Source organism: Geotrypetes seraphini, chromosome 4 (genome assembly GCF_902459505.1).
Source record: "Geotrypetes seraphini chromosome 4, aGeoSer1.1, whole genome shotgun sequence".
Taxonomy (NCBI): domain Eukaryota; kingdom Metazoa; phylum Chordata; class Amphibia; order Gymnophiona; family Dermophiidae; genus Geotrypetes; species Geotrypetes seraphini.
The window spans coordinates 178578626-178597455 of NC_047087.1; the positions used below are offsets into that span (position 1 = coordinate 178578626).

The window sequence follows — 18830 nt, forward strand, 5'->3', positions numbered from 1 at the left end:
GCTAAGAGATAATCAGGACAAAACGTCTCAGTGCCTAAAGATCACGACACCTAAATGTCACTCACCCACCCAAAGAGTTTACAATCTAAGTTTGCACCTGAGGGAATGAAGGACTAAGTGACTGTTCAAGATCTCAAGACGTGTCAGTGGGATTTGAACCCTAGCTTCTCTGGTTCTCAGCCTACAGTTCTAACCACTAGGCTACTCCGCCATACCATCCTTCTGAATGCACTGCAGGAAAACAGTAATAGCTCTGGGGAGTTCATAGCTTCCACATTTGGCGTGTCACAGGTGCTATCAGTGGTATGCGGTCAAGGCCTTCAATAAAGACCCTGACTGTGGACTGCTGGCAGCTCACTACTGGCTCCTTATCTCTGTGCTGCAGTGGTCCTAGGCTCAAGCAATATGTAGCATTGGGCTGGGGACTCGCTTCCAACTCCTCCTACTTGGCTCGTCCTCCTAAGTGCATTGTTATCAGGGGATTCTGTATATTTTGTGAATCCTCTTGAAGGTTGCATGCTAGCCAATTAGCATACAGCACAACAATCAGGCTCCTCTTCCTGCTACCTCAAAGCACAGGAACATGTGCTGTCATCAGGGGATTTGGTTACTGTTAGTGAATCCTCCTGAAGGCTTTTTTTTTTTTTTTTTTAATTTGATTGGTTGTTGAGCAGAAGTTCTGAGCCTACCCAATCAACTGAATTAAAACAGGGTAGAGGGAAGTCTTTGGAAGGATTCACTAAGGGAACTGAAGCCTCTGATGGCAGCGTCCTCAGGGGGATGAACTGGGCGGGAGGAGCTGGGAGCCTTAGCTTGCTGTCAATTTGGATTCAGTCACTTAGCCCTCCAGGCTGATGAAAGCCAGCGAGTATCACCTCTGGTGTTCAGAAAGGCCAGCACCCGGCAGTAGGGGCCCAGCAGAGCCTCATTCTTGCTGCCCAGTGCCAGGCTGCCGTACAGGTTCAGCAGCATCCCCAGCAGTGCCAGGGCTGTAACGGCTCTGTCAGTGAGCAGCCCGCCACCGACAAGATGATCACCACCAGCACAAAGCTATTGCCATTTCAGCATGCTCCTGGGGCTGGTGCTGGTGCTGGGCTTCGTGTTGGCTTCCCAGCTCATCCTGCCCCAGGTCTCCAAGCGGCAATGGGGCCACCTAAAGCTTGGATCCCAGGATGCGGGGGAGATGCCTTGGACCCAGGCTAGTGATAATCCCAACTCCCCCAACCCACACCTGCTCTCCCGACCCTTGAACTTCCTCTTCATGGGGGTGATAACAGTGCAGAAGTAGTTGAGAGGCAGGTAAGAGAGGAAGGCTGTCATGTGCTTATGTGTAATGGTGGCTGTGCATAATTCACTATAAACTCGCATCTGTGAGCAGGATGGTAGGAGTGGTGGAGGTGTTAGGAGCTACGAATAGCTGGACAGGCTTCATTCACAAATCCTGTTTGACAAGCCCCAAGGAGAAGGAGGCACAGTGGCATAGTGAGGATGAGAGGCACCCGGGGTGCTGGTGTCCCACCCCTGCCCTCTTTTCTGCCCCCCCAACCCTAGCCAATTCTTCCCCGCCCCCTCCTGCTGCACACGTGTGCCCTTTCCTCCCGTACCTCTTTAACATTCCCAGCGTGAGCAGCAACCCTAACCTGCTGCTCACGCCAGTGTCAGCTCTTCCTCTGATGTCACTTCCTAGGTGTGGATCCAGGAAGTTAAGTCAGAGAAAGAGCTGATGCTAGCGTGAGCAGCAGGTTGGGGTTGCTGCTCGCACCGGGAACATTAAAAAGGGACAAGGGAAAGGAAGGGGCATGCGATAGTGGGGGGTGGGGAAGGAGCGGGGGGGTGTGCCCCCACCAAGACTGCGCTCAGGGTGGACCGCCAACCTTTACTACGCCACTGGGGAGATAGATAAATAACAGGGAATTGGTAAAATGAGGATCCCACGTATTCAAAGCGCAAGGTCTTAAAAAGAAAGTGGCTTTGGCACGGGAGCCGCAGGAATCCTCGTTTTACCCTCTCCTACATTCTAATCCTTGTGTTTGTCGTTTCTTGCCTTCCCGCAAGGTCATTCCTGGGACCCTTTAGCACAAAAGCTACAATAATTACATTTTGATCCTTGGTTGAACAGTGGCAGCTATTAAAGTTCATTGTCAGTGCCATGGGTTGATTTTCATTTGCAGAAAATAATTTTATTCTAAGTGTGTGGTGCTGCAGGCTCTTGGTTTACGTTTGGATTTCAAATGTTCTTGCTAGCAGAGACTGGGGTTGCATGGCTTCTTGTCAGCCTCAGTCAGGTAAACTGCCAAGTTGTTAAGCTCTCAGGGGAAGGGACCTACCATGAACTGTACTTGGATTGGCTAAAGTGATTAATTTCTAAATGTATGGACCCATCTATGGCTTCCCTTTATGCTTTCTGCAGATCATTTGGTCGTTGCTCTGTTGTTTCTCTCTGGTGCTTTGGACTTCACACTCCTCATATGAGGCAAACCTTTCAACGTGTAAGATTGGTAGGGCCACTGCTTTCTCGCAGCATGGTAGTGTCATACTAACACTAATCCTGGTGGCTAAAGATAGGTCCCTGCTGAGTACTGCTTATACTTTTAAGATGAAACCGAGTTGGCTGCTCTGTATGCTGGTGCTTTGTTTTGTAACCTTACACTTTGGGCTCTGAAAGAAACTGAATTGCAAAAAGATAATTTCTCTTAATGAAACTGATGTCTTTTAGGAATCATTAAGAAAAGATGAGAAGTGTAAGTGATTATCAGGGTATTATTGTGGGTACATGACAAGTTACTGCTTCAGCCTCAGAATCTCACAGAAAGTCTGTGTTGCTTGAAGTATTTTTATGGAATCTGAAGTTCTACACTATATAATACCAGTTTGTGACCAACACTGAAGGTGACTCTGAGATCAAGACGTGACATTGTTCAGCAAAACAGCGATTACATTAACTTTGGTTAAGGGTACGTATTGCCTATGCGATTACTTTCCCTAGTCCATGAACGAGCGTTTACCATTAATAGCAATGCCTCTAATTCCTACTGATCTTTGTGTTTCTGATTCTCATATGTTCATGACCCCCCGCTCTCTTTCTCATCCCCTGCACTTTCATGCCCTCTGTCCTTCTTTGCCTTTCTTCTACCCTCCGATGGATTGTAAACATGTAACTCCTATCCCTAATATATTTAGTTTTTCTGTAATCTCCATTTCTAACATAGTAGTGTTATAAACCGCTTAATACTCACTAGCGGTATATCAAATGTAATAAATCCAATCTAATCCACAATGGTGTCCAACCTCAGTCCTCAAGGGCCACAATCCTGTTGGGTTTGCAGGATTTCCCCAATGATTATGCATGAGATCTATTTGCATGCACTGTTTCCATTGTATGCAGATAGAGCTCATGCCAAAAAACCAGGGAAATGGGGTTCAAATTCCTACTGCAGCTCATTGTGACACTGGGCAAGTCACTTAAATCTCTCCAAATAAGCACCTGTATATAACATGTAAACAATTTTGATTATAACCAAAGAAAGGCATTATATCCAATCCCAACCCCTTTCCCTAAATAACCATTTTTCCAGCTATGCAGTATTCTGTCAGTACATTCCAAAATGCAATGGTATGTACTTTGCAAGTGGACATCCACATGGGCAACACGTGGGTTTGTTACATTCTTAGTATGTAGAGTCTAAAGAGTTGGTATTCAAAGAAATTTAGCTGGGCAGTTAAATCGCTTGTGCAGGGCTATTCACTGATAATCAGCGGTACTCAACTGGACAGTACCGCTGAATATCAACATTTGCCACCAAACACAAAACTGGTGATTTTGTGGGCAGGTCAGGGGCGGAGTCAGCACTTATGTGGTTATGTGCAATATTCAGCACTTAGCCACCTAAGTTAATAAGACAAATAGGACTGCACAAAAAAATACAGTCCTAGCTTTGTCCATCTTAACTTAGGCAATTAAGTGCTGAAAATTGCACTTAAGTGGATAAGGGATAGCCAACTGCACAAACCAGGATACTCGGTGCTGGTGCCTGGACATGGCCAGCAGTGAATACCTGCTTGGGCCACTGCCAACCAAAAAATCGCCAATTGCCGCTGGTGAATACTTACACCTTACGCCTAGATTGTTGAAGAACACACGTAGATTACAAAACCCCAATATTCACCAGCGGCAATTGGTGATTTTTTGTGATCGCTGGGAGGCATCAGTGAAGTGTGACCAGTAAAGACAAAAATTTTCATTTAACATACAATGCCGTCTACTAGAAACCTGCTCTTTGAGCTGCAACTCATTTTCTCATTATCCCCTAGCACTGAGCCCCAACAGGACTTTTAAGAGACCATGTAGAAGGACTTACGCTTCGGTCCGCTCGTCCATTACGCCGGTGACTGGGATGCCATAGAACTGCTGCATCTCAGAGATGGCAGCAGAAAGGATCTGTGCAGTGCGCAAGGTAGACATCTGCCGGTTGGCCTGAGGGAGGTAGCCATAAAGTCGCAGCCAGGCCTGTAAGAGTCAAACAAGAGTTATACATAAGCACATAAGCATTGCCTCTGCTGAGTCAGACCATAGGTCCATCACGCCCAGCAGTCCGCTCCCGCGGTGGCCCCCCAGGTCAATGACCTGTAGTGATCTATTACTCTACTACTCTATTACTTTACAGCCTTCTGTACTGTATAGTAACCCTCTAATTGTACCCATGGATCCCCTTTTCCTTCATGATCATTCTATGCCTGCCATTTGACCTTCTATACTCTTTCTTCTTAACAATTTACTAACGGAAAATCATACCAATGGCAATCAAAGTTGGGGGGGTGGGAGCATGATGCCAGTTTGAACAATGTGTCAAGTGGGAATGAAACAAGAAAAAGCTATAAAATCACCGACACAGAAGAACTAGAAAAGTTCATAGTACAAAGAAACAAACCCTATTTTGTAGTAGTGAACTGACACAGCAGATACACCGCAAAGTAATCCCTAATGTTAAAGGCACAACTCTAGAGCAGTGGTTCTCGAACAGTGGTCAGGACACCCTGGTATATTACCAGCAGCTAGGAGGTGTGTTACCAAAACAACAAATTTGTGCTTTTCTTAAAAACCATATGTTGGGGAGAGTAGAGAACCTGGAAGGTCAGGCACTTGAAATCTCCATAACTGGTCCCTGCTATCATCAGCCTCAACTGAAAAGGTTGCAGCCACCATCAATGAGTGAGAGTGTAGCTGCAGATTATGTATGTTTAACCTGTAATCTGTTCTGAGCTCTTTAGGGAAAATGGTATAGAAAACAAATTAAATAAATCTACATAAATAAATAAAAAAAACAAGGGACTCAGCGACAGTGATATAAAGGCAAAAAACTGAACTGGAAACCACAAAAAGGTCAAATATACAGTAATGTTAGAGACAGAGAATTATTTATTTAAAAATTTATATACCATATATTAACTGTATGGTTTACAAAAATTACGATCCCAACAAGTTAAACACCACATAGAGACCCAATTGCAGAACAGCTCTCATAAAAAAAACTAACACAGGAAAGCGCTAACAAACAATTGATTTTTAAACATTTTGTTAAAATTCATCCTCCCAGCACAATATCGCAAAATTCCAGGCACATTTCCCAAAGCTGACATGTTCCAAATAATAAATTCAAAATACACAAAATAATTTTTCCTACTTTTGTAGTCTGGCCATTTTATTTTTACATTCAATTTGGTCCACGTTTCCTCTAGTCTTTCTAGGGTCTCCTGTTTACTTGACATCTGTCTTCTCTCTGCATCACTGTCTTGTCCAGCATCTCTCCTGTATCCTTGTCCCTGTCCTCCCCACATGTTCAGCATTTGACCTCTTAGTGTTTATTATCCTACCCTTACATCTACTTCTACCCTCTGTGACCCTATGCCACCACTTTTCAAGCACTGCCCCTCTATGTCCCTATCTCTACACTTACTCCACACCTAGTATCTCTTCTCTATGATCTGTCCATTCCCTCTCTCTTCCCTTCATCCTGCACCCTGCACATTGGGTCCAGTACCTCTCCCTTTCTTTTCCTCTGCCCCTCCCACCCTTGTGATCTGGCATATCTCCCTCTCCCCACCTCTGATTTGTCTTCCCTTCTGTTCCCTCTCCCCTGGTCCAGCATCTTTCCCCCTCTCTTGCCTTCTTCTAAGTCCAGTCTCTCTCTTTCTCCCCCTTCCCTTTGTCCCCCCATCTCCATATTCTCCCCTCCCCAACCATGTCTAGCACATCCCTATATTCCCCCAACCAGTTCCAGCACATCCCCAACTCCTTCTCCCCCTAAATAAGATCTGGCACTATCCCATACTCTTCCAGCAAGGTCTAGCACATCCCCATACCTCCCCCAACAAGGTCAAGCACATCCCCATATCCCCCCTAGCTCGCTCTCTCCCTATCCAGATCTAGCACAGATCCCTCACCACCGCATTGGGTCTGGCAGCCCTCCCAATCTTCCAAATTTGGCTGGATCACCAGCAACAGCAGAAATTAAGGAAGTCTGCCACGGACCGGGGTCAGGCCTTTCCCTTTCCAGAGTCCTGTGTTTGCTGCCAGTGTTAATTAATCAGGCAAATTTGGAAAGCCGGGCTGGGGTGGAGGATTAGAGATGCTCCACCCATGAGGAGAACCTTCCCCTCTGCTCTGTTTACCATCTTTTTACTCTCCCTCTCTTTCCCTTCAAAATCTATCCCCCCCCCTCTCTGGTCCAGCAACTCTCCTTCCAAATTGCTCCGTTTCCCTCTCCCACGACTATTCCTTCACCGGCCTTCCAAACGTGACCAGCAGCAGCAGTGATTTACAAGCGCTACCCTGCCACTGCCCTAGAGTCTTCTCGGTACTGTGTCCCACTCCTGAAGAAACAGGACATTACCTCAGAGATTGTGGGACGCAGTGCCAAAAAGACTCCGAAGCCAGTGGCAGGGCAGCATTTGTAAATTGTTGCTGCTACCGGCCACATATGGAAGGCTGGTGAAGCTAGAGTTGGGGAAAGGGGAATAGTGGGCAGTTTGGAAGGAGAGCTGACAGTCAGGAAGGGAAAGGGGATGGAACAAGAGCTGGCAGAGGTGAGGGGGAAGTGCTGGATGGAAGGAGAGGTGTCGCTTCCTGGAATGTGCTTCCTCTGACCTCTCTTCAGGCCTCAGTGGCTGTCCTGTCAGCATGCAGTGCACTGTGTTGTTGCACGAGATTGGAGGGAGGCGAGAGGAGGTTCCAGCAAATCCAGCTTGATGCACAGATAATGCCAATAGATCAGACAATTGGCATGGAATCCAAGCAAAGACAATATCAAGGAGTCAGCAGGGATTAGCAGTATCAGGTCAAGAAGAATGAGGATTGAATAATGGACCTTAGATCTGGTCAGGAGCAGGTTACTTCAGACTTTGGTAAGGGCAGTATCTGTGGAGTGCAGGGGGCGAAAGCCAGATTGTAGAGGGTCAAGAGTTGGTCAAGATGAAAGGAGGTCAGGGCAGCGATGGAGGACAGCACGCTCGTGTAGCTTGGATAGGAATGGAAGAAGGGAGACAGGGTAAAAAGTTGGAGGGGAAAGTAGAATCCAGCAAGGGTGTTTTTGTATTTAAAAAAAAATATCTTTATTCATTTTGAAGCCAAAAATAAGTGCAACAATATTATACAATCATATTACACTATAATAGCACCTAAATTCAATCAAAATTGTAATCCATGACAAATACATATATCAACCCCCATCTTCATATTCAAAAATTGCACTCAAATTAAAAATATTTTCCAGCCCCCACCTCCTACCCACCCACCCTGAACGTGCATGAATAAGGGCCAAATTCAACAATCACTCTTTGCAAAATTTTGTCAATGGCTCCCAAATATCCAGAAACTTCTTATAATGCCCCCGTTGTATAGCCATAATACGTTCCATTTTAAAGACGTGACACAGAGACTCCCACCAAAAAGGTATAGTTTAACCGATCCCAGTTTGTCTAATTCCTTAAAATAAGTTGTATGGCAACTCCTATCATAATAAAAGAAGTTTTTTTTATTGTGAGATGATATTTGTTAGAGATACTAGATTTTCCAGTACTTTATTCACCTGATCCCAAATGAATCTCCAAAATTGAAGTATCAAGGGACAATAATATAATAGATGATCTAATGTCCCAGGTTCAAGATGACAGTACCAGCATCTATTAGACTTGGAACTATCTAATTTCTGTAATCTAACCGGAGTTCAAAATGTTCTATGTAATAAGAAAAACTAAGTTTGTTTCATAGATGCAGACACTGTACATCTCATCCTCCAAGTTCAGATTCGTGGCCATTGAGACGCAGTAATCTGATGCTTTATCTCAATACTCCTAATGTCACGAAGACCAGTTTTTGGTTTCTTATTCAAAAATCCAGATATTAATTCATACCACTGAGAGGCCTGGTGTCCCAGGAAATCCATCTGGAAGCACAGGATTGGCAAACTATACTGATTTTTAAGATTTTTCCAATCAGGGAACCCCTCCTGAATGGCCTGCTTCAACAGCAACCACCTATAACTTTAGCAATACCAAATGTTTGTTGCAATCGTAAAAAATCAAGCAGCTTTCCATCAGAAATTACATCATCTAGAGTACGTATGCCCGCCTTCATCCAGTGCTTCCAGATAATCTTAAACCCACCAATTTGAATCTTGGAGTTCAGGCAAAGGGACTGACAGGTGGATTTATGAATTGGAATAGATGATAAATTATTAATAAATTTTTAATGTCTCCAATGTGTCCAATAAAATTCTATTGTCCTTATACAATCTAGGTAGCTTGATACTCAAAACGTGACACAATCTCAATGGAGACAGGAGTTGCCATTCCAACCATAATCAAGCTGGAAGATTTTCCATGAGCTCAGGGACGATCCAATACATACCCTTTTATAGGTACCTTGATGGTACGTATAAAAGTTGGGAAAAATTTACCCCACCCTCCACAGTTGTTTTTTGTAAAGATACTAAAGCAATTATCGCAGTTTTCCCCAGCCAAATAAATTTAGTAAGAATATTATTTAATTTCTTATAAAACGACCCCTGAAAAAACACTGACAACATACCCTTTGGCAAAATCATCATCTTAACTGTTTGGACTCTCCCCTACCAAGACAGATGTAATGGGTTCCAATGCTCACACATTTCTGTGACCTTCAGCAATAAAAATTTTTCATTTACTTTCATCATTTCAAGTTTCAAGTTTTATTAGGATTTTTATATACCGCCTATCAAGGTTATCTAAGCGGTTTTACAATCAGGTACTCAAGCATTTTCCCTGTCTGTCACGGTGGGCTCACAATCTAGCTAATGTACATTTCATCCAATGTACTTTTTATCCAAATACCTAAGTATTTTATACCCTCTTCCTTCCAAAGAAAGGGGAATGAATCAAATAATCATTTTGGAAAGTATACATTCAATGGAAGAACCTCTGATTTACTCCAATTTATTTTATACCCTGAAAATTTTCCAAATCTTTCAATCAAATCTAGTAGATGTAGGATGGTAGTTCCAGGATTCCTCAAATGAAGCAAAATATCACCTACATATGCAGAGACTTTATAGTCCTGACCTGCGTAAGGAATACCCTGAATCTCTTTTGCCTGTTGAATAGCCAATAACAAGGGATCCAAAACAATATCAAACAGTAAAGGAGATGACGGACACCCTTGTCTAACTCCCCTCTTCAGACAGAAACATTCAGAAAAAGTATTATTAATATATAATCTGGCAGAAGGGGAGCTGTACAAGGTTTGTATCATTTGCATAAATCCAGAACCAATACCAAACCAATCTATTGCTTAATACATGAAGGTCCACTCTACACAATCAAAGGCTTTCTCTGCATCCAAGGATATAGAGAAGGCCGGATCATCCATGGCTTTTGTTAAATTTAACATATGAAAAGCCAATCTGGTGTTATTTGAAGAATGTCTTTGAGCAACAAAACCCGTTTGGTGGATACCAATGATATAAGGGAGAGCCTTAGCCAAGCGTAAAGCCAATAACTTAGCCAAAAGTTTGCCATCTACATTAATCAAAGAAATAGGCCTGTAATTTGAAATCAACATGGGATCTTTATTTGGCTTTGTCAAAACAATAGTTAAAGATTCTGCCATAGTACCTGAGATGCAACCTCTATTCAGTTGAACCTGATATAAATTTAATAGATGAGGTAATAGGGTAATTTGAAATGATTTATAAAACTCTACAGTGAACCCATTACCACCTGGAGCTGATCCAACTCTAAGGGACTTCAACGCTGCTTGTAATTCTTTCATTGTTATAGGCGCATCAAGAGTTTCTTTTATATGCTCGGGAATTTTAGGCCCTTTAACTCCAAAAACTCTAATCATTCAAGTTCTTTATTTAAATAAAGCTCAGAAGAATATAAAGCTTTATAATATTTCAAAAATTGTTCTAAGATATTTCCAATTTTAGAATGAGTTTCCCCATTCTCATCTGTGATAGCCACAATTTTTACCTTCCTTTTTTTTAGCTTTAAGGTAATTAGCTAATACTCTTCCCGCTTTATTTTTTTATTTTTTTTTTTTTTTCTTATAAGAACATAAGAATTGCCATCTCCGGATCAGACCCATGGTCCATCGAGTCCGGCGATCCGCACACGCGGAGGCCCAGTCAGGTATACACCTGATTGTTCTAATCACCCATATCCCTCTATGCCTCTCATAAGGAGATGTGCATCTAATTTGCCTTTGAATCCTAGCACAGTGGATTCCTTAATAACCTCCTGTGGAAGAGCATTCCATGCGTCCACCACTCGCTGCGTAAAGCAGAACTTCCTGACATTTGTCCTGGACTTGTCACCCCTTAGCTTCAAACCATGTCCTCTTGTCCGTGTCACATTGGACAATGTAAATAATTTGTTTTTCTGCTCTATTTTATCGATGTCTTTCAGTATTTTGAACGTCTCTATCATGTCCCCTCGCAGCCTCCTCTTCTCAAGGGAGAACAATCCTAGTTTCTTGAGTCGTTCCTCATATTCCAATTTCTCCATACCTCTTATTAGTTTCGTTGCTCGTCTCTGCACCCTCTCCAGCAGTTTTATATCCTTCTTTAGGTTGGGAGACCAATGTTGTACACAGTATTCCAAGTGTGGTCTGACCATTGCTCTATAAAGCGGCATTATGACTTTCTCCGATCTACTCGTGATTCCTTTCTTTATCATGCCCAACATTCTGTTTGCTTTCTTTGCCGCTGCCGCACATTGTGCCGACGTCTTCAGGGTCCTATCTATCAGTACACCCAGGTCCTTTTCTTGTTCGCTCTTTCCCAGAGTTGCTCCTGACATTCTATACTCGTGTTCCTTATTCTTACTACCTAAATGCATTACTTTGCATTTCTCCACGTTGAACTTCATCTGCCATTGCTCTGCCCATTTCTCTAGCTGATACAAGTCGCTCTGGAGTTCCTCGCTATCTTCCTGCGATCTGATTTCCCGGCATAGCTTTGTGTCGTCTGCAAACTTAATGATCTCACTGGATATTCCGCCTTCCAGGTCATTGATATATATATTAAATAGAATCGGCCCAAGTACCGAGCCCTGGGGCACACCACTAGTCACTTTCTCCCAGTCTGAGAACTTCCCATTTATGCCCACTCTCTGCTTCCTGTTTTCCAGCCATTTGCCTATCCACCTTTGTATATCTCCCTCTATTCCATGGCTTTGTAGTTTCCTGAGAAGTCTTTCATGCGGAACTTTGTCGAATGCTTTCTGGAAGTCCAAATAAATTATGTCCACCGGCATTCCACTATCAATTTGCTTGTTCACGGTCTCAAAAAATTGAAGCAAATTCGTTAAACATGATTTCCCTTTCCTGAACCCATGTTGACTGGGTTTCAGCAAGTCGTGTGTATCTAAGTGCCGGACTATGCTATCCTTGATCAGTGCTTCAACCATCTTTCCAGGGACAGACGTAAGGCTCACTGGTCTGTAGTTGCCCGGTTCTCCTCTCGATCCTTTTTTGAAAATTGGCGTGACATTCGCTATCTTCCAGTCATCTGGTATCTGTCCAGTTCTGATTGTCAGATTGGTGAGTTTTTGCAATAACTCTCCGATTTCAATCTTCAATTCTTTTAAGACTCTCGGATGAATTCCATCCGGTCCAGGGGATTTGTCACTTTTAAGTTTGTCGATCTGGTAGTATATCTGGTCCAACTCCACTTCAACTGTGGTGAGGCTGTCTTCTATTACTCCATTAAACACTTTCATTGCCTCTGGTATTTTTGCAGTATCCTCCTCCGTAAAGACAGACGCAAAGAAGGAATTTAGTTTGTCCGCAATTTGTTTATCTTCCTTAATGTACCCTTTTCTTCCCTGGTCGTCCAGGGGTCCCACCGCCTCTTTTGCGGGTTTTTTCCCTTTCACGTTTCCATAATACAGAGCCTGTTGAGAAAACAACTCCTTCCTAGCCATTTGAGAGGAAATCTCATTGTATTTGTATTTAGCTTTGTTTGAAAGCCTTGGGTACAGTTGAGGTGAAAATGGATGGGCTGAGGATATGACAGATAGTAGGGATAATGGTATGTAAGAAGGAGTCAAGAAGAGGGGCGGGAATGGGGTCAGAGGGGCATGTAGTGGGCTTGGCTGAGGACAGAAGTCGTGCAGTTTCTTCCTCCATGATTTCACAGAAGGAAGAAAAGTTAGCGGGAGTTGAGGATAGTTAGGAGGATGGGAAAAGGGGAGGGGAGGTTGGTCTGGAGGGGGAGGATGTGCAGGTTCCTCCTGAGTTGTTTGGATGATGGAAGAAGGGATGGTGGGAGCTGGATGGGGGTAGGGCGGTGGGTGGGGGGACAAGGGTGACCAGAGCAGAAAACAGAATAGAGTTGTAGAACGAGACAGTCTTGTTGACAGATTTGGATAACATAGTGGAGGCAAAGAGAGGTGAAACAGTGGTAGAGAGCATGAAAGGATCAAGGGCTCAAAGATTTTGAAACCTGTTGGCGAGGACTAGGCTCGACTGAAGAGGAGGGTAAGTGTGAAGGTTATCAGATGATGTGCGAGATGGGGAGCAATGAGGAGGAGAAGTTGGAGAGGGAGCTGCTAGAGAAGACAAGATCAAGGAAGTGGCCATGCTGATGAGTAGAGGTAGTAGAGCATAACCAGAAATCAAATGAGGAGTTTAAGGCAATAAACTGAGAGGCATAAATGTCAGAGGGATCATCAGCATGAATGTTAAAATCCTCAAAGAGGGAGGGAGAAGATGAATCAAGGAAGATGGAAAGTCAGGAGTCAAGCTTGGTGAGAAAGGCAGAAGGGGACTTGTCGGGGGGGATGATAAATGACCGCTATCTGGAGATAGGTAGATGGAGTGGACCTCAAATGAAGAAAAGTGGTGTGATTGGGGTGGGAGAAGAAATAGAAATCTGCAAGAAGGTGAGAGAATCAGCCCAACACCACCATCTCAACCAGCAGGGCACGGTGTATGGAAGAACTAATAGCCTCCATGGGAGAAAGCAGCAGCTGAAGCGAAGTCGTCAGGGTGAATCTTTGAGCTTAAGAGTGGAGAATAAGGTAGATGACAGGATGGCTGGTAAGGGATAAGGAAGGGAGAAAGATAGTATGGACTTCTGGGGTGGAGTGGAAGGGGATAGGGAGCAAGACTGGGGAGGGTGAGTATGAGAAGCAGAAAGTGAATTGTATCCAATAGCCATAACGAGAGGAATAGAAAAAGAAACAGAAACATACAAAGTAAGTCTGGAAGTAAGCAGTGGCGTACCAAGGGGGGGCGGGGGGTGCGCTCCGCACCGGGTGAGAGCCCTGAGGGGGTACTCCGGCGTCCGTTCCCCCCCTCCCCCCCGACAACTGGTTCTTCCTCTCTGGCCTCCCCGCACCATTAAGAGAACCGAAGCAGCCTGCAGCAAGATCGCGATGTCAGCGATCTTGCGCTGCTTCATGCTGTCCTCCGTCGCGGTCCCGCCCCCTCCACTGACGTCAGAGGAGGGGGGCGGGTCCGCGGCGGAGGACAGCACAAGCAGCTCAAGATCGCTGACATCGCGATCTTGCTGCAGGCTGCTTCTACTCTAAATGGTGCGGGGAGGCCAGAAGGGAAGAACCAGACGTCTGGATGGGGGGTGGGAGGGGGAGGGCGAGCGGTCCTTCGGCTTGGGGCAGGCAGGAAGGCCTTCAGGGGGAGATGCAGGCCTTAAAGGGTGGGGGACAAGCCTTCATGGGGGAGACAGGCTTTTGGGGGGGACAGGCAGGCAGGCCTTCAAGGGGGGGACAGGCAGGCCTTTAAGGGGGGGGACAGGGGGTGGGACAGGCCTTCAAGGGGAGGACAGGCCTTCAAGGAGGTGCAGGCCTTCGGGGGGGGTGCAGACCTTCTGGGGGGGTGCAGCCTTCGGGGGGGTGCAGGCCTTCAAGGGGAGGGACAAGCCTTCAGGGGGAGATGCAGGCCTTAAAGGGAGGGGACAAGCCTTCATGGGCGGAGACAGGCTTTCAGGGGGGGGACAGGCAGGCAGGCCTTCAAGGGGGGGATAGGCAGGCAGGCCTTTAAGGGAGGGGACAGGGGGGTGGGACAGGCCTTCAAGGGGGGGACAGGCCTTCTGGGGGTTGCAGCCTTCGGGGGGGTGCAAGCCTTCAAGGGGGGGAACATGCCTTCATGGGGGGAGACAGGCTTTCGGGGGGGACAGGCAGGCTTTTAAGGGGGGACAGGAGGGTGGGACAGGCCTTCGGGGGGTGCAGGCCTTAAAGGGGGGGAACATGCCTTCATGGGGGGGGGACAGGCTGGCAGGCCTTTAAGGGGGGGGGACAGGCCTTCAAGGTGGTGCAGGCCTTCGGGGGGGGGGGGACCCTGGTGTAGAAGTACACAGAGGGAAGGGGGTGTTTAAAGAGATGTGCATATGCCAGACTTTGGGGGGAAGAAATAATGGGTCTGAAAATAGAGGAGAGGGAGAGAGATGATGGACCATGGGATTTAGGGAGGGAAGGAACAGAAAGGGAGAGAAATTGGACACAAGGGATGGTTTGGAGGAGGGATAGAGATACTGGATAGGAGGGTAATTGGGAAAAGAAAGGGAGAGATGGTGGGCCCTGGGGTGGTGGGGAAGGAGGGAGAGATGCCGGATGAAAGGGTAGTTAAGAAAAGGTGGATCTGTGGAGGGAGATGAAAAAAAGGAAAGACACCAGACTTCCTGGGGAGGGAAGGGAAATGGAAAGGGAGGACAGAGATGGCAGATAGATGGTTAGCATGAAGAAAGAAGGAGACCCTGGCAAGCAAGTTATCAGAAGACAACCAGAGCCTGGGACCAACAAGATTTGAAAAATAATCAGACAACAAAAGGTAGAAAAATTAATTTTATTTTCTGTTTTGTGATTACAATATGTCAGATTTGAAATGTGTATCCTGCCAGAGCTGGTGTTAGACCGCAAACATGAGCTAGGATTTAACAGAGAGAGGAAAAGTCCTTTTTGTTTCTTTATTTTATTTACACCACAGCGCCAGTGTGGTTAGGAGAAGCCAAAGGGGGTGAAAAAGCTATAAAACCCACCAGGATTTTTGAAAAAAATCACCAACTGGGCAGGAAAATCGAATCGAAAAACCAATTAAATAGTCTGAATCGAAATTTTTCTTCCTGAATCGGGCAGTTTGTGCTACTGTCTCAGACTTTAGGAACTGGGATTGGGGAGAGATGGCATCCTCAGTACTTTATAATGCAAGTGAAATGAGGATTTGGTCAGACTTTTGATGGGTCTGCAGAAGAAAAATATTGTATAGGCCGGGGACATGAGACAGCAGGAAATGGGAACTTTTCTTCCTTCTATTTTTGTGAATGGAAAAGCTGAGGATGTCAGAGAGTTCAGTTAAAATATGTGCTTTATAAAAAAATATAATAATGTGTTTTATAAAGTTTATAAGCATTGCTGGCCTACCCAGTGAGGTGTTCCTAGTGGTGGTGGTGGTGGTGGCAGTGTGTCAATGCGTTGAGAGGAAGAGGTGGTCTGGGAAATTCTCCTGAGCAAACTCCGGGGCCATTTCCACCCCCCAGTTAGTCCACTCCACTCAACTGGTTCACACACTGAGTGGGTCTTTGGGTATTGTGCCTAGGTAGTTGTTTTGGGATCTCTTCCAGTGGTTTGTCAGTATCTCCTTGTGGTCCAAGGAAGGAAACTTTGTTAACCTTAGCATTGACCTTTTATAACAGTGCTGCTTGTGTGGCATTAGGCTATCTAGTGATCGAAAGAAAGAAAAAACAACAAATCTTTGCACATTTTTGCACTATAGGTGGGTATATGAGGAGATTCACATTTCCTGCACAGCTAAGTCCGTGTGAAGTTCCCTTGTGTTGTATTTGACATCTAGCAAGGTCTCTGTTTGGAAGGAAAGATCTAAGCTTAAAAATGAAGTGGCCAGAAGTTATGGTAAAAGCAGATAGCTTAGCTGGTTTTAAGAAAGATTTGGACAAATTCCTGAAGGAAAAGTCCATAGTCTGTTATTAAGACATGGGGAAGTGTCTGCTTGCCCTGGATTGGTAGCATGGATTGTTGCTACTCTTTGGGTTTTGACCAGGTACTAGTGACCTGGATTGGCTACCATGAGAATGGGCTACTGGGCATGATGGACCATTGGTCTGACCCAGTTAGGCTATTCTTATGTTATGTTCTCATCTGTAGGGGCCTTTGGTTTCACTTCTTATTTTAATGTATTTTTTTTCTGGGAACTTATCAGTGTTTTTTATAATGGGAACAAAAATGGAAGAGAATTAATGTGTGTGGAATGGGGGGGTAACTAATTTCTTCAGCTAAATAATTAAATCCACCTCAACCAGACATAGGAGAACTCGCGCACCATTCACACACCCTCCAACCAAAAACGTCAAAAGAAAAAAAAACTGTTCGACAACCTCCTAACACTCGACCCCCAACTCTACAACCTATTTACCTCGACCACAGACTACAAAACCTTCAAAAAAGAAATAAAAACTTCTATTCAAAAAACACATAAAACTGAACTAACATAATCAGAACTGTCCCAAGCATCACCTGCAACTACTCCATACATACTTCTGATGTCATAACAATTCAGACATAATTTATGTTATGTTATGTTTGGAATAATGGTTACATATATGAGGTTCAATAAAAGAATATTTTCACTCCCTGTTTCTATTCTGACCATTTATACCGTTTCATGGTTATTACAAAAAATATTTTTTACATGGAGGGTGGATGGGGGGGGTGTCAAAAAATGATGGGCCCCAGGTGCCACATACCCTAGGTACGCCACTGGAAGTAAGAATAGGAAGGAGTTCTCAGGAAGTGCACAAAGGAGTGCACTAAGGAGCATATACTCCTTGTTCACGCTCCTTCTTTGTGCACTGGTGGCTTGCGTTGCCCTAAGAGGGCTTTGCTTAATTAGGGTGCAGGGCTTGTAAGATCACTTGAGTGATTGATTGGCAGTTAGTGGGAGGAGCTACAACCGCCAGTGGGCACCATTCAGAAGAAGCAATGGGCAAAATGCAAATTAGTGCAATTTATAAAATTGCTGCTTGAAGTTGCTGCAGCCATTTTTACAACTGAGACAACATAGGCACGTGCAAGTGGGAATTGCTCCTACCCCAATGCGCCATTAGACCACCACAGAGGTGAGGTAGGCCTATGGTGAGATTTGTCCGTTTCTTTTGTATAGATTTAATAAATTGATTTCCTTAAGTTCACTCATATAAATCTTGGATCACAGTATAGAGGACTTGAGATTGTTTGATTAGAATTTTTCAATATTATATAAATGATTTCTTGTTATTTTGTGTCTGATCTGACAATCTTTCTGTACAAAATGTTTTGATTTTGTTAAATATTTTAAAATGACAAATAAAGAATTTAAAAAAAAACCCAAAAAAAAAACAATAATCTCTGTCTAGGTTTACTAGTGTCAGCCATCGGCATATATGAATAAAATAAGCCATTGACAAATTCTATAAGACTGAGGGATGGAAAAAACAGAAAATCATTTCTGTTACAGACTGGCACTAAAAGACAACGAAAATGAATGTAGATAGCATTGATCATCAGCCGATTAAAGAAAACTCTGAATGTACATTAGTCACAAGTGACTTTAAAAAATATATGTTGAAGTGTACTGAATAGTTCAATGGGAGATGGGAGGGGGAAGGAAAAACAGATATGTAATGGAAAGGGGTATGTCTGGAAAGGAAGGGAAGGAAAAGGGAAGAGGGAGGAGGAAGAGGAAAAAAGGAAGAAGGGAGGAGGAAGAGGAATAAGAAAGAGGGGAGAGGGAAAAAAGGAGACAAGGGGGAAAACAGGGGGAAATAAGAAAATAGGGGAGGAAAGGGACTGGGAGAGGAGGAGAGAATAAATTAGATATTTAGAAAAGGTGTATAGAAAAAATATATTATAGATACTGACGAATATACAAAAAACTTATAATTCCCTTTCCTGCCCCCACCCTCACAAGAATGAAGTTTACCAAGGAAGCATCTTCCAGTAAAAACAAAACTGCAAAATTATCCACATTCTTTGCTCTTTCATAACTGCACATACTGGACATCTATCATAGACTTACTGATAGTCATCTGGCCTCAAGCTATATAGACACAAGGCAAGTAAAACTTTTTAAATACATTTAGTCCTTAATGTCCTATGTCGACAGCAACGTGTCTGATATATGAAGGATGCAAAACCGAAATAATATTGTATCCCTAATACTCTGAGTACAGTAAAATCTTGGTTTGTGAGCATAATTCGTTCTGGAAACATGCTTGTAATGTAAAACACTTGTATATCAAAGCAAATTTCCCCATAAGAAATAACGGAAACTCATAACAATT

The 18830-nt window shown here is 44.2% G+C and overlaps 1 protein-coding gene across 1 annotated transcript in view; it reads right to left on the reverse strand.

Annotated features, from left to right (window-relative positions):
* Nucleotides 1-18830, reverse strand: part of MMP15 (matrix metallopeptidase 15) — a 161378-nt gene that overhangs the window by 94150 nt on the left and 48398 nt on the right. Inside the window, exon 2 of the mRNA XM_033940918.1 lies at nucleotides 4359-4507. Within this exon, the coding sequence (XP_033796809.1) occupies nucleotides 4359-4507 (149 nt within the window). The remainder of the gene's footprint in view (nucleotides 1-4358; nucleotides 4508-18830) is intronic.